The sequence below is a fragment of the Triticum urartu genome, chromosome 1 (genome assembly GCF_003073215.2).
Source record: "Triticum urartu cultivar G1812 chromosome 1, Tu2.1, whole genome shotgun sequence".
NCBI classification, from domain to species: domain Eukaryota; kingdom Viridiplantae; phylum Streptophyta; class Magnoliopsida; order Poales; family Poaceae; genus Triticum; species Triticum urartu.
In genome coordinates, this window is record NC_053022.1 from 3,213,853 (window position 1) to 3,230,232 (window position 16,380).

A 16,380-nucleotide genomic window follows, 5' to 3' on the forward strand; every position below is an offset into this window, starting at 1 on the left:
GCAATACGGTTATTCATTTAAGGAGAATAATGGTTACTCTGTTTATTTGAATAATACCTTCAATGGTCTTACACCTAAAATGAATGGTTTATTGAATCTCGATCGTAGTGATACACATGTTCATGCCAAAAGATAGTAATGATAGTACCACCTACTTGTGGCACTGCCACGTAAGTCATATCGGTATAAAACGCATGAAGAAGCTCCATGTTGATGGATCTTTGGACTCACTCATTTTTGAAAGATTGAGACATGCGAACCATGTCTATTGGTGTATATGCATGAAGAAACTCCATGCAAATGGACCGTTTGGACTCACTTGATTTTGAATCACTTGAGACATGCAAATCATACCACATGGGCAAGATGATTGAAAGCCTCGTTTTCAGTAAAATGGAACTAGAAAGCAACTTGTTGGAAGTAATACATTTTGATGTGTGCAGTCCAATGAGTGCTGAGCGTGTAGTGGATATCGTTATGTTCTTACTTCACAGATGATTTGAGTAGATGTTGAGTATATTTACTTGATGAATCACGAGTCTGAATTATTGAAAGGTTCAAGTAATTTCAGGGTGAAGTTGAAAGATCGTCGTGACAAGAGGATAAAATATCTATGATATGATCATAGAGATGAATATCTGAATTACGAGTTTGGCACAGAATTAAGACATTGTGGAAATTGTTTCACAACTAATACAGCCTGGAACACCATAGTGTGATGGTGTGTCCGAACATCATAACTGCACCCTATTGGATATGATGCATACCATGATGTCTCTTATCGAATTACCACAATAGTTTATGGGTTAGGCATTAGAGACAACCACATTCACTTTAAAAAGGGGCACCACGTAATTCCGATGAGGACACCGTATGAACTATGGTTTAGAGAAACCTAAGCTGTCATTTCTTAAAAGTTTGGGGCTGCGACGCTTATGTGAAAAAGTTTCAGGCTGATAAGCTCGAACCCAAAGCGGATAAATGCATCTTCATAGGACACCCAAAACAGTTGGGTATACCTCCTGTCTCAGATCCGAAAGCAATAAGGGATTGTTTCTAGAATCGGGTCCTTTCTCGAGGAAAAGTTTCTCTCGAAAGAATTGAGTGGGAGGATGGTGGAGCTCGAGGAAAAGTTTCTCTCGAAAGAATTGAGTGGGAGGATGGTGGAGACTTGATGAGGTTATTAAACCGTTACTTCAACTAGTGTATAGCAGGGCACAAAGAGTTGTTCCCGTGGCACCTACACCAATTGAAGTGGAAGCTTATGATAGTGATCATGAAACTTCATATCAAGTCACTACCAAACCTCGTAGGATGACAAGGATGCGTACTACTTCAGAGTGGTACGTAATCCTGTCTTGGAAGTCATGTTGCTAGACAACAATGAACCTATGAGCTATGGAGAAGCGATGGTGGGCCCGGATTCCAAAATGGCTCGAGGCCATATAATCCGAGAGAGGATCCATATATGAAAACAAAGTGTAGACTTTGGAAAAACTACTTGATGGTCGTAAGGCTGTTGAGTACAGATGGATTTTAAAAGGAAGACGGACAATGATGGTAAATGTCACCATTAAGAAAGCTCGACTTGTCGTTAAGATGTTTTCCGACAAGTTCAAGGAGTTGACTACGGTGAGACTTTCTCACTCGTAGCGATGCTAAGAGTCTGTTGGAATTATATTAGCAATTACTGCATTATTTATGAAATCTTGCAGATAGGATGTCAAAACATTGTTTCCTCGATGATTTTCTTGAGGAAAGGTTGTATGTGATACAACCGGAAGGTTTTGTCAATCCTGAAAGATGCTAATAAGTATGCAAAGCTCCAGCTATCCTTCTGAGGACTGGAGTGAGCATCTCGGAGTTGGAATGTACACTTTGATGAGATGATCAAAGATTTTGGGTTTATACAAAGTTTATGAGAAACTTGTATTTCCAAAGAAGTGAGTGGGATCACTATAGAATTTCTGATGAGTATATGTTGTTAACATATTGTTGATCGGAAATGATGTAGAATTTCTGGAAAGCATGCAGAGTTATTAGAAAAGTGTTTTTCAATGGAAAGCCTGGATTAAGCTACTTGAACATTGAGCATCAAGATCTATAAGGATAGATCAAAACGCTTAATGGTACTTTCAAATGATCACATACCTTGACATGATCTTGAAGGTGTTCAAGATGGATCAGTCAAAGAAGGAGTTCTTGCCTGAGTTGTAAGGTATGAAGTTAAGACTTAAAGCTCTACCACGTCAGAATAGAGAGAAAGGACGAAGGTCGTCCCCTATGCTTAAGACATAGGCTCTACAGTATGCTATGCTGTGTACCCGCACCTGAAGTGTGCCTTGCCATGAGTCAGTCAAGGGGTACAAGAGTGATCCAAGAATGGATCACAGGACAGCGGTCAAAGTTATCCTTAGTAACTAGTGGACTAAGGAATTTTCTCGATTATGGAGGTGGTAAAAGAGTTCGTCGTAAAGGGTTACGCCGATGCAAACTTTGACACTAATCCAGATTATTCTGAGTAGTAAACTGGATTCGTATAGTAGAACAGTTATTTGGAATAGCTCCAAATAGACGTGGTAGTTGCATCTACAAGATGACATAGAAATTTGCGAAGTACATACGGATCTGAAAGATTCAGACCCGTTGACTATAACATCTCTCACAAGCATAACATGATCAAACCCAGAACTCATTGAGTGATATACAAAGTTGTATGTGAAATAGATTATTTCCAAAGAAGTGAGTGGGAGCACTATAGAATTTCTGATGAGTATATGTTGTTGACATATTAAGGATCAGAAATGATGTAGAATTTCTGGAAAGCATATAGGGTTATTTGGAAAGTGTTTTTCAATGGAAAGCCTGGATTAAGCTACTTGAGCATTGAGCATCAAGATCTATAAGGATAGATCAAAACGCTTAATGGTACTTTCAAATGAGCACATACCTTGACATGATCTTGAAGGTGTTCAAGATGGATCAGTCAAAGAAGGAGTTCTTGCCTGAGTTGTAAGGTATGAAGTTAAGACTTAACGCTCGACCACGGCAGAATAGAGAGAAAGGACGAAGGTCGTCCCCTATGCTTAAGACATAGGCTCTACAGTATGCTATGCTGTGTACCGCACCAGAAATGTGCCTTGCCATGAGTCAGTCAAGGGGCACAAGAGTGATCCAAGAATGGATCACAAGACAGCGGTCAAAGTTATCCTTAGTAACTAGTGGACTAAGGAATTTTCTCGATTATGGAGGTGGTAAAGAGTTCGTCGTAAAGGGTTACGCCGATGCAAACTTTGACACTAATCCAGATTATTCTGAATAGTAAACTGGATTCGTATAGTAGAACAGTTGTTTGGAATAGCTCCAAATGTAGCGTAGTAGTTGCATCTAGGAGATGACATAGAGATTTGTAAAGCACACACGGATCTGAAAGGTTCAGACCCGTTGACTATAACCTCTCTCACAAGCATAACATGATCAAACCCAGAACTCTTTGGGTGTTAGTCACATGGGGATGTGACCTTGAGTGTTAATTACATATTGATGTGAACTGGATTATTGACTCTAGTGCAAGTGGGAGACTGTTGGAAATATGCTCTAGAGGCAATAATAAATTGGTTATTATTATATTTCCTTGTTCATGATAATCGTTTATTATCCATGCTAGAATTGTATTGATAGGAAACTCAGATACATGTGTGGATACATAGACAACACCATGTCCCTAGTAAGCCTCTAGTTGACTAGCTCGTTGATCAATAGATGGTTACAGTTTCCTGACCACGGACATTGGATGTCATTGATAACGGGATCACATCATTAGGAGAATTATGTGATGGACAAGACCCAATCCTAAGCCTAGCACAAGATCATGTAGTTCGTATGCTAAAGCTTTTCTAATGTCAAGTATCTTTTCCTTAGACCATGAGATTGTGCAACTCCCGGATACCGTAGGAGTGCTTTGGGTGTGCCAAACGTCACAACGTAACTGGGTGGCTATAAAGGTACACTACGGGTATCTCCGAAAGTGTCTGTTGGGTTGGCACGAATTGAGACTGGGATTTGTCACTCCGTGTAAACGGAGAGGTATCTCTGGGCCCACTCGGTAGGACATCATCATAATGTGCACAATGTGATCAAGGAGTTGATCACGGGATGATGTTTTACGGAACGAGTAAAGAGACTTGCCGGTAACGAGATTGAACAAGGTATCGGGATACCAACGATCGAATCTCGGGCAAGTATCGTACCGCTAGACAAAGGGAATTGTATATGGGATTGATTAAGTCCTTGACATCGTGGTTCATCCAATGAGATCATCGTGGAACATGTGGGAGCCAACATGGGTATCCAGATCCCGCTGTTGGTTATTGACCAGAGAACGTCTCGGTCATGTCTGCATGTCTCCCGAACCCGTAGGGTCTACACACTTAAGGTTCGGTGACGCTAGGGTTATAGAGATATTAGTATGCGGTAACCCGAAAGTTGTTCAGAGTCCCGGATGATATCCCGGACGTCACGAGGAGTTCCGGAATGGTCCGGAGGTAAAGATTTATATATGGGAAGTCCTGTTTTGGTCACCGGAAAAGTTTCGGGGTTTACCGGTATTGTACCGGGACCACCGGAAGGGTCCCGGGGGTCCACCGGGTGGGGCCACCTGCCCCGGGGGGCCACATGGGCTGTAGGGGGTGCGCCTTGGCCTATATGGGCCAAGGGCACCAGCCCCAAGAGGCCCATGCGCCAAAGGGACAAGAGGAGGGGAGAGTCCTAAAGGGGGAAGGCACCTCCGAGGTGCCTTGGGGAGGATGGACTCCTCCCCCCTTTGGCCGCACCCTTCCTTGGAGGAAGGGGCAAGGCTGCGCCCTCCCTCTCTCCCTTGGCCCTATATATAGTGGGGGGAAGGGAGGGCAATGATACCTAAGCCCTGGCGCCTCCCTCTCCCTCCCATGACACATCTCCCTCCTCCCGCAGCGCTTGGCGAAGCCCTGTTGGAATCCCGCTACTTCCACCACCACGCCGTCGTGTTGCTGGATCTCCATCAACCTCTCCTCCCCCCTTGCTGGATCAAGAAGGAGGAGACGTCGCTGCTCCGTACGTGTGTTGAACGCGGAGGTGCCGTCCGTTCGGCGCTAGGATCATCGGTGATTTGGATCACGACGAGTACGACTCCATCAACCCCGTTCTCTTGAATGCTTCCGCGCGCGATCTACAAGGGTATGTAGATCCACTCCTCTCATGTTGCTAGATGACTCCATAGATAGATCTTGGTGACACGTAGGAAAATTTTGAATTTATGCTACGTTCCCCAACAGAAACCCTAAAGGGGGCTCAGCCCCTCCCCTTCCCCTATATATAGTTGAGGTTTGGGCTGCTCATAACACGCGATTTGATCTCTCTCGTTGGTGCAGCCCTACCTCTCTTTCTCCTCATATCTCGTGGTGCTTGGCGAAGCCCTGCAGGATTGCCACGCTCCTCCACCACCACCACGCCGTTGTGCTGCTGCTGGATGGAGTCTTCCTCAACCTCTCCTTCTCTCCTTGCTGGATCAAGGCATGGGAGACGTCACCGGGCTGTACGTGTGTTGAACGTGGAGGTGCCGTCCGTTCGGCACTAGGATCTCCGGTGATTTGGATCACGACGAGTACGACTCCTTCAACCCCGTTCTCTTGAACGCTTCCGCATAGCGATCTACAAGGGTATGTAGATGCACTCTCCTTCCCCTCGTTGCTGGTTTCTCCATAGATAGATCTTGGTGACACGTAGGAAAATTTTGAATTTCTGCTACATAACCCAACAGGACCAAGATGCAATGTCCTATCTATTGGGACAGCAGGTGCGTCGCGCCTCTCTCTCTGCAACGCTTCATCGGTCTTGCTTTTTTTTTAAGAGGGGGACTCCCCGGCCTCTGCATCAGAACGATGCATACGGCCAACTTTAATATAAAGCTAATAAGTTCAACAAAGGTTTTAAAGTGATAAAGAAAGAAAAAAGCAAAGCTCACACAGAGCCTATAAAGAAGTAACCATAGCGCCACAACCGGCCGGCATAAACAAGATAAGGAAACTAATTGACTATCCTATTACTTGACCGCCATCCAAATCGGTTGAAAATATCCCGTGCTACCATCTCCCACCGGATAGATCCAGTAACCAAACGCTCACTGGCCTCCGTCGGAGTGAGTAGCGACCACATATGGATCAATGCAGTGGCTCGGAAGATAACCTGCAAAAAATGAAAGTTTGTTGTTCTGTTAAAAACCAAGTCATTTCTGCAGTTCCAGACTGTCCACAATAAAGCACGTACTCCTATGCGAATGCACCTTCATCGGTCTTGCTGTGCAGTGCATCGCAGCCTCTCGGCGCGGATGCACCTATCATGATCCATGATGTTGTCCTGCCCTGCACCGAGGGTCCTCTCAACCCTGACGATGACGCGCAGCACAGCGTTGTCCGGTGCGTTGATGGGGACGCCCTCGGCTTCGATGAACCGTGGCGCCTGCCTCAGCTTTTTTCCTTGTCGAGGATGTTGATGGCAGAGGCGCCACTTCGGCGGGTTGGCATTCTTGAAAATGGTAGAGGGGCTATACATTGCGCTTGTCGTGCCTCCGTGTGTCGAGCGCCGCCTAGGCTTATGGCCAAACATTGGTGGCTGAAAACCGATAAGGTAGTGTCGGGAAACGATGGCGTGTTCGGATAACTCCATCAATGAAAAACTTACCAAAGAAGGAAGCACGAGCTAGCACGACGCGTGTGCGCACACTCCTTACCCGCGGGTGTGTTTGATATACTCGTATGCCAAATAAAGAAAACAGTTCATACCAAAGAATCGTGTGTAGTGTCACGCGTTGGCACACATGAGTTGACTGTATGAACCGTGTGTGTAACTTTTCAAATCATCACACACGAGTATTCACACATCGTGTGCGATTCTCCAAGCCATCGCAAACTTTTTGTGCTTGTAAATCGTTTATGGTGACACACAAACCATATGCGTTATGAACATGTTCGCATACGCAAAATTATACTCCTTCCGTCTCAAAATAAGTGTTTCAACCTTAGTACAACTTTACACTAAAGTTAGTACAAAGTTAAGACACTTATTTTAGGATGGAGGGAGTAGTTAGCAGTGTGCCAACTATTATACACGGTCTTCATCACCTAATCGTCCCCGATGGATGGGCCAATGCACACATTTCATTTTCTGGCACACAAGTATACTTTGTTACCGTTTGCGATTTTTGTAGTGTACACAGTTTGGTCGATTGGTGTGTGATATATATGTCGCATTATGACCTTCCTGCAGTAGTGAGGGGTCCAATCATATGGTCTTTGCTGCTGTGAGCCATGCCTTCATTAATTTGACTTACTATCATCACCTAGCTCGTGTCACAAGTACACGTGCTGGGAATGGCTTAAGTGCATGGTGAAAACCAATAGTTTGATAAACTAGGAACCATGGTGATAATCAACATCAAAACCAATTTGGAGTTTGACGAAATAAATGAAATAAGGGACAGTCGTTGACCATTAAGTAACATACTATGTTTTATTTACTGAACCCAGATGGGAATACAATTCTTTTTGTCAACCAACACAACCACTTGGTCCACCATAGTTGAACATATAACCCCTCTTATAATCAAGAACTAAATCATTTGCTCTATAACAATCTAGCCTATCAACTAACTTGACCATTGGAACGCCAAACGGGCTATAAGAATGACCATTTTGATTATAATACCGAATGTGCTTGAAGTACGCAGATTTCTTATTGTCATGGTTGTAATGATCGGGGAAGTGGCCACTACCCATTGGAGGACCGTGAGCATTCATCAAGTAATTCACGAATCCAGTCAAGGCTTGTATCCGTGGTGTTCCAGGGCAAAGCTTCTTTGGAAAATGTCCCAATAATGATGGTTTTTCTAAATCATGACGGTACACCACCCAATCTTCGGAATTTGGATCCTGTAGTCAACGAAAGATTGATGACAGCCTTGAACAATAAATTTCATACACAAGAAGAGTAGAGAACAAGTTGTTATTAGCAAGAATCTTGGGTGACGTACAATTTCCCAGATTCTAATTAGTGTTCCATATTTTCATAATAAAATAACAATGGATGTTACTTACTAACCACGTGAATTTATGCCAAACTAATTTTCACTCTCATAAAATCTATCTTTGTTAATTTTAATCCTCTATTCTTAAATAGTAGCAATCCACTACCTATTTTTCTATTCAGGCAGCCACGCTACATCAACAAGTCACAAAAGTTAGTTATAAGTTAACTTTTCTTTCTCTACGTGCAGCAATACCACACCAACAAGTCATGCATGTTCGTCTTAAATTATATATTTTTATATGTGCTTTCTTTTTCTATCCATACAGTCCTACCACACCATCAGGTCATGCATGCTCCTCATAAATTATTGTTTCGTATTAATTTTTTGTTGTCATGAATGGATTATGTGTTGGACACTATGAGGATACCTAGGTAGTTCATGTTTCACATTTTTTATAGAAAAATGGCATTGTGCTAGTTGCAATCCAACTCTTTTCTCTTTTGTAGTTGCTCTTATAGCATGCATGTACGTGTTTAATATGATGAGGTTCCTGCAACAATGCGCGGGTATCATCTAGTTATAGTAGAAATAGTGGCACATCTGGGAGATTATATAGCTTTAGTAATCTCCAGAATGGGAAAAATGGTGCACCTGGTTGAGGCTAAGCCTAACATAGTAGTCTTGTTTTCCATACATTGATGGAGGAACAATGGCTTGTCCAGGTACCAGATTAGCTCCACTTGCAGAAACATATCCTGGGCACTGCAAGTTGTAGCACCCCCTTGATTTCAAGTCCTTCTGAGGAATAAAAATGGGATACATGTATTATTATGGATGTGAAGAGACTTGTAGTTAGTCCAATAATGCCTCTAACTCCTAAAAAATACCCAAAAATTATATGTGCACCACAATAATATAAAACTTGTTAAAATGGCATTGATTATACTTACAGTCCAATATGTAAAGAAGCGGATATCTTTGTTATGGTATAAAGAGGGGGAAATCTGCAAGAAAAACTTGATTATTGAATAGTAGTTTATTCAAAAGCATTTGACTTTACCAGAATGGGTGATATGTTTGTACGTGAAATCCAGCTTCAATTAAGTTGTAGTTTCCTCCATCTTGACAATAGATCTGTATGGATGCTCCTGATTCTTGAGAGTTTTCTTGATTTGGCGAAGCCCATATACTCATCTCAGCTCGAAGGCCATAGAATTGTCCTGGCTTTGTGTGCCACATTGCATACTAGTGACAGAAAATTATAGCTCAAGTTAGTAAAGACCTAGAAAAATGTATAGATAACGACATAATAAACAAGTGAGGCTATGTGTTCTTGGCCTTGATATAAGGTTCACCTACCATACATTTACAATGGGGAATTTTTCATGCTCCTTTGTATTTAGTCTAGATTTTTTTTCGCAGGCATTTTTTGAGTATATCATACTGAATTTAGCTTACTCCGTAGGATGAGGTGTCATTCCAACGAATTATACCTTTTTTGGTGATGCATCCGATGCTCTAGTTCATGTGCATTGTCGATGGTGTTACTCAGGTTCTTAGGCTCAGAACATCTTCTCTCATCCTTGTGGCAGGCGCAAAACAAGATTTGATTCTCTCTCTGATAGGTGTGAAGCTTATTTCTAGTAGATTTCTCCAATAGAGGGTGTCTTCAATGCCTTTCTGGATCTATTATTCTCAATATATTGGTAGCATGTTTTTTATGTAATGACCGTTGCTTTCGTGGTATATAGGTCATCAACCTTAGTTCATTTAGATGTACGTCTTTTTATCTAGTCTTTATGTACCACATTGTCTCTGACCATTGACCATACTTTAGCTTGACGAACTATGATTTAAGTGCATTACTAATGAATGTAGATTTCTATCGTTTTCTCTTTGTGGTTTATAAATATGTGATGCTTATATTAAAAATACGTTGAATTTTCCTTTTATATTTGGGAGAATATCATACGGAAACCAATATTCAATGAAAACTTCGTGAAAACCATATTTTAAAGTTTCAAAAAAATCTGAAAAAATGTGGGATGTTAAGAAGGTGATGTTTTATTGCTACACAAAATTTCAAGTTGAAAAACATTACGAAATGTGAGCTATGAAAAGGACAAATTCAGCCCTGAATAGTGACATTATTATTCATCACTATTCAAAGCTGATATTTTCTTTTTCATAGCTCACATCTCCTAATGTGTTTCAACTTGAAATTTTGTGTGGCAATAAAACATCATCCTCTTAACATCGCACATTTTTTTCAATTTTTTTAAACTTCAAAACATCTTTTTCTCGTGGCTTTCACTGGTTTCCATCGAATGTTGGTTTCCGTATGATATTTCCCCTTTATATTTATCACATGTCACTGTGACATACAATGTGATGTTTTTTGTGATCAATACTCACCAAAAGATCAACAAAACATCGCAAATCTAACACATGAAAAAGTAAAGAGATGTATAGAGAGACGGTGAGAGCAAGTGTGTGTACATGAGAAATAATGCCGCTTCCTTCATTCTTGATATTAGCTCTCCACGAAAAATCGAAAGATTTAGGTCTTAAAAGAGTGGTGTTCTGCAGAGGGAAATGTTAGTTCGTGACAGGTTAGCAGGTATAATCGATGTACAAAGTCCTTGAAAGATATAAGTATTTGTTTCTAGTTCCACATACATATCCTATATTTTAGTTGGGCATATAAGTAACATAGTAGTTATGAATGATTACAACCAAAGGTAATTACCAAGATTAAGTGGTCAAGTATATAGAACAATGGGATGAATACATAAACCAATTGATAAGAGTTGTATCTGTCAAAAGCTAAAAGGAAAATATTGGTTACCTCCTCATCCATCGCGAGATTGCCATCTACATCTATCGAATCAACCAAGGTGAGTTGGCAAGTTCTAAACAAAAAGCATAGTAAGATCGGTATGACAACATAATCTCCTCCCATTTGTATGGGTAACTGTGTTCCTATGAACGAAACTGTAACTATGTGATTCCTTACATACATGTATGTTCTTTAGAGAACACAACTTATATAGAAGCGAGCCACATTAATTTTTTTTGGAAAGCTTTAGATAGCATTGTATTGTTGATGCACTCAACAAGTAATGAGTGATGATCCGGTGCACAAATCATTCTAGAGTTGGGTATAAATTAATTATTCAATCAATGTTCACTAAATATGGACTTGGTTTACATCCAAATAATGATTGCTTGATGGCCTATTTTTTATATGGATATAGATCAATTTATGCATCAATAATCATTAATGATGGACTTGATTTACATCCGAAGAAAGGAAGTATGATGATCTATATTTTTCTTATATGAAAAAATGGTATTGTGTCGATGTTCCTTTAAATGTGGACCTAATTTACATCTAATGAATGTATGATTTATGAACTGTCTTTGTTTGGATACAAATAGACTTTTCTTCAAATTTAATCTCATAATAGACTTGATTAACACTTTCTCGATTTAATCCATATATCAGTTAAGTTAAAGGGAGTTTCCCTATTGATTGCAGGGAAATTGGGCTAATGTCAATATTAAAACACCTACAAACATGGGACTGTTGACTTACCTGGCTACAAACATGTACTATATGTACCCCGTTGACAATACCCATTTTTTGGAATGACCAACAAAACTCATCATTTGCCATTCATTGCCTACAATCTACAACCATGATACATTTCCAACGTATATATTTTTTTTGGTTGTTTTATGTCATATTTATATCAAATTAGCATAGTTTTTCACCTATTTTAATCATTTTATATTATTGTTTCTGAACTAACGCATTAATCCAGTGCACAATGTCAGTTGTTTTCTGGTGATTTTTGGACTTTTCATGAAAATCAATTTTATCAGGCTCAAGAAATCCCAAAACATTCAAGGAATGTTTTGGGTCCAGAAGCTTCTGGGGGCACCGGCATAGGCCAAGGGGCCACACAAGGGCCCACAGGTCCTAAGGGGTGTGTTCCCCTGCCGTGTGAGCCCACTAAGCCTCCGATTTACAGCCTCTTAGTCCCTGTGCCTTTATATACCTCTTAAACCCTTCGGGAATTTATCACATTTTTCCGCCCCATCATGCCACAGTTTCTTCACGATCCAATCAGGAGGCCATTTTGGGTACTCCATCCAAGGGGGACATCTTCACGGTGGCCAATCTCCATCAACTTGATGGCCACAATGATCACCCATTAGTAGTTTCCTTTGGACTATGGATTCGTAGGTGTAGCTAGTTGGTTTTCTCTCCCATGTTTCTCAATAGAAATATCACGTAAGCTGTCCTACATGATCGTGATCCATCTGATTTCATCCTTGCGATGTGTTCGTCGGGATATGATGAACTTTCACTTTATATATGATCGTATCTATCCATGAAATCTATTGAGATCTATTTGGTTTCTTCTTTGCATAACTCTTATTCATAAATGCTCTCCGATCTATTCTTCTTTCTCTAGCAAAGTTGGGGGTTTGATCTTCTAGAGAGGAAGCGTGTATGGTAGCTGGGTTCAATCTTGCAAGTAATTTGCTGCAGTGACAAAAGGTAGAAAAAGGCTTGCATTTCTTTATCGTCCCTCGAGGGCCCGTGTCTTTCCATTTAGATGATAACAAGTAACAACCCAGGTCGTAGGCGTGGGCGTTCTAGTACTAACATAAGGTCGTACGCATTCCAGCGCTGTACTTCCCTTCTCTGTTCCTTCCGCGCCGCCGCTCCTCGATGCACCGGTGTTCCGCCGTCGGCAAGCTTCTGCTACGCAACTACCTCCACGCCGGTGGCATCCACCCGCCCTGTTCTCTTCCTCTGCAGCTCCTTCTTCATTGTTTTTTTAATTTCATGTCTTGCAGTGTTAGTCCATGGCGGTTGCAGCAGCCCCTGCGCCGTAGGCGTCCATCGCCGACTGTCTTCCTCCTGCATCCACCTCGATGCCTTGTAGCTATATCACGCGTACCTTCCTTAACCGAAGTTGAAACTGCCGCGTTAAGGATTCATTGTCTGCCTCCCGTGATAATGGTGATGATGGTAATTAATTTCAGGGGAGATGATGGCGATTAATGTTGGGGAACGTAGCAGAAATTAAAAAATTTCCTACGTATCACCAAGATCTATCTATGGAGAAACCAGCAACGAGGGGAAGGAGAGTGCATCTACATACCCTTGTAGATCGCTAAGCGGAAGCGTTCAAGAGAACGGGGTTGAAGGAGTCGTACTCGTCGTGATCCAAATCACCGGAGATCCTAGTGCCGAACGGACGGCACCTCCGCGTTCAACACACGTATAGCCCGGTGACGTCTCCCATGCCTTGATCCAGCAAGGAGAGAGGGAGAGGTTGAGGAAGACTCCATCCAGCAGTAGCACAACGGCGTGGTGGTGGTGGAGGAGCGTGGCAATCCTGCAGGGCTTCGCCAAGCACCACAGGAGAGGAGAAGGACTTGGGAGAGGGGGAGGGCTGCGCCAGAACATTGGTGTGGCTGCCCTCCCACCCCCCACATATATATAGGGGCAAGGGAGAGGGGGGGCGCAGCCTTGGCCCTTCCTCCAAGGAAGGGTGCGGCCAGGGAGGAGTCCATCCTCCCCAAGGCACCTAGGAGGTGCCTTCCCCCTTTAGGACTCTTCCTTTCCCTTATCTCTTGGCGCATGGGCCTCTTGGGGCTGGTGCCCTTGGCCCATATAGGCCAAGGCTCACACCCCTACAGCCCATGTGGCCCCCTGGGGCAGGTGGACCCCCTTGGTGGACCCCCGGAACCCCTTCGGTGGTCCCGGTACAATACCGATAAAACCCGAAACTTTTCCGGTGACCAAAACAGGACTTCCTATATATAAATCTTTACCTCCGGACCATTCCGGAACTCCTCGTGACACCCGGGATCTCATCCGGGACTCCGAACAACATTCGGTTACCACATACAAACTTCCTTTATAACCCTAGCGTCATCGAACCTTAAGTGTGTAGACCCTACGGGTTCGGGAACCATGCAGACATGACCGAGACGTTCTCCGGTCAATAACCAATAGCGGGATCTGGATACCCATGTTGGCTCCCACATGCTCCACGATGATCTCATTGGATGAACCACGATGTCAAGGACTTTAATCAATCCCGTATACAATTCCCTTTGTCCATCGGTACGATACTTGCCCGAGATTCGATCGTCGGTATCCCGATACCTTGTTCAATCTCGTTACCGGCAAGTCTCTTTACTCGTTCCGTAACACATCATCCCGTGATCAACTCCTTGATCACATTGTGCACATTATGATGATGTCCTACCGAGTGGGCCCAGAGATACCTCTCCGTCACACGGAGTGACAAATCCCAGTCTCGATTCGTGCCAACCCAACAGACACTTTCGGAGATACCCGTAGTGCACCTTTATAGTCACCTAGTTACGTTGTGACGTTTGGCACACCCAAAGTATTCCTACGGTATCCGGGAGTTGCACAATCTCATGGTCTAAGAAAATGATACTTGACATTAGAAAAGCTTTAGCATACGAACTAAACGATCTTTGTGCTAGGCTTAGGATTGGGTCTTGTCCATCACATGATTCTCCTAATGATGTGACACTAGTAGAAAACAGGGCTATGGTCCAGGCCGGCTCAGCCCATTAGTCCCGGTTCAATGTAGAACCGGGACCAATGTGGGCATTGGTCCCGGTTCGTGAGCCCAGGGGGCCGGCCGGGCCACGTGGGCCATTGGTCCCGGTTCATCTGGACCTTTTGGTCCCGGTTGGTGGGACGAACCGGGACCAATGGGCCTGGCTCCTGGCCCACCACCATTGGCCCCGGTTCGTGGAATGAACCGGGACCACAGGCTCCCCTTTAGTCCCGGTTTGTGCCACGAACCGGGACTAAAGGGTTCGCCCTCGTTGCACCTAGAGTTTAGTCCCACCTCGCCAAACGAAGGGCGCCCACACCTGCTTATGAGCCCGTCCCTCTCTGCGTTGTTGAGCTCCTCTCAAAGTGAAAATAGATGCACCTATAGAGGAAAATTGGACCTAAATTCATAAATAAAAATGAATTATGAATTTATGTTTAATTTTCTCTATAAGTGCATCTATGTTCACTAACAGAGAAGTTATTATTTTTTGTGACCTAAAATAAATAGCAAGGAAAAAGATTGACTCAAAAATCAATTTTAACTATTCTACAAAGTGTTTTCACACAAATTTAGTAAACTAGTGATTCATAAACTAGTGATTCACACAAATTTCAAAGAATTCAAATTTTAACTATTCTAATTTGAAAACTAATGGCACTAGTAAAGTTAATCACAAACTTGAGATTCACACAAATTTCAAAGAATTCAAATTTTAACTATTCTAATTTGAAAACTAGTGGCACTAGCAAAGTTAATCACAAACTCGCTATTACGCCAGCTGGCGAAAGGGGGATGTGCTGCAAGGCGATTAAGTTGGGTAACGCCAGGGTTTTCCCAGTCACGACGTTGTAAAACGACGGCCAGTGAATTGTAATACGACTCACTATAGGGCGAATTCAAATTTTAACTATTATAATTTGAAAAATAATGGCACTAGTAAAGTTAATCACAAACTTGAGATTCACACAAATTTCAAACAATTCAAATTTTAACTATTCTAATTTGAAAACTAGTGGCACTAGCAAAGTTAATCACAAACTTGAGATTCACACAAATTTCAAAGAATTCAAATTTTAACTATTCTAATTTGAAAACTAATGGCACTAGTAAAGTTAATCACAAACTTGAGATTCACAGAAATTTCAAACAATTCAAATTTTAACTATTCTAATTTGAAAACTAGTGGCACTAGCAAAGTTAATCACAAACTTGAGATTCACACAAATTTCAAAGAATTCAAATTTTAACTATTCTAATTTGAAAACTAATGGCACTAGTAAAGTTAATCACAAACTTGTACATAGTAAATATAATACACAAAGTGTTTTCACACAAATAGTAAAGTTATTCATAAACTAGTGATTCACACAAATCTTAAAAAATTCAAATTTAAACTATTCAAATTTTAACTATTCATAAACAAATTTTGTGACCTAAAATAAAAAATAAAGCAAAAAAAAAGAAAATGAATAATGCAGAAAACAAAACAAAAAATCTGAAAAAAAAAACTTATATTAACAATAAGTATTTTGTTATAAGTAGAAAAAAAATAAAAAAAATAAAGCAACAAAGAATAAATTATCTAAGTATTTTCTGTTTAGAACATTATAAGCAAAAAGAAACTTTAATAGCAAAAAGAATTATCATAAATATTTTGCTGTTAGTAAAAAACCAAAAAACTAGTAAGTATTT

At 41.7% G+C, this 16,380-nt stretch overlaps 1 protein-coding gene across 1 annotated transcript; it reads right to left on the reverse strand.

Annotated features, from left to right (window-relative positions):
- Nucleotides 1-7,583: 7,583 nt before the first annotated feature.
- LOC125541622 lies at nt 7,584-11,024 on the reverse strand. Its single transcript, XM_048705138.1, has 6 exons — nt 10,911-11,024; nt 10,562-10,645; nt 9,146-9,307; nt 9,013-9,066; nt 8,714-8,860; nt 7,584-7,964 (listed from the first exon to the last, which is right to left on the reverse strand). Exons 1-6 carry the CDS (start codon nt 11,022-11,024, stop codon nt 7,584-7,586), a joined length of 942 nt encoding a protein of 313 aa, XP_048561095.1.
- Between the last annotated feature and the right edge of the window lie 5,356 nt (nt 11,025-16,380).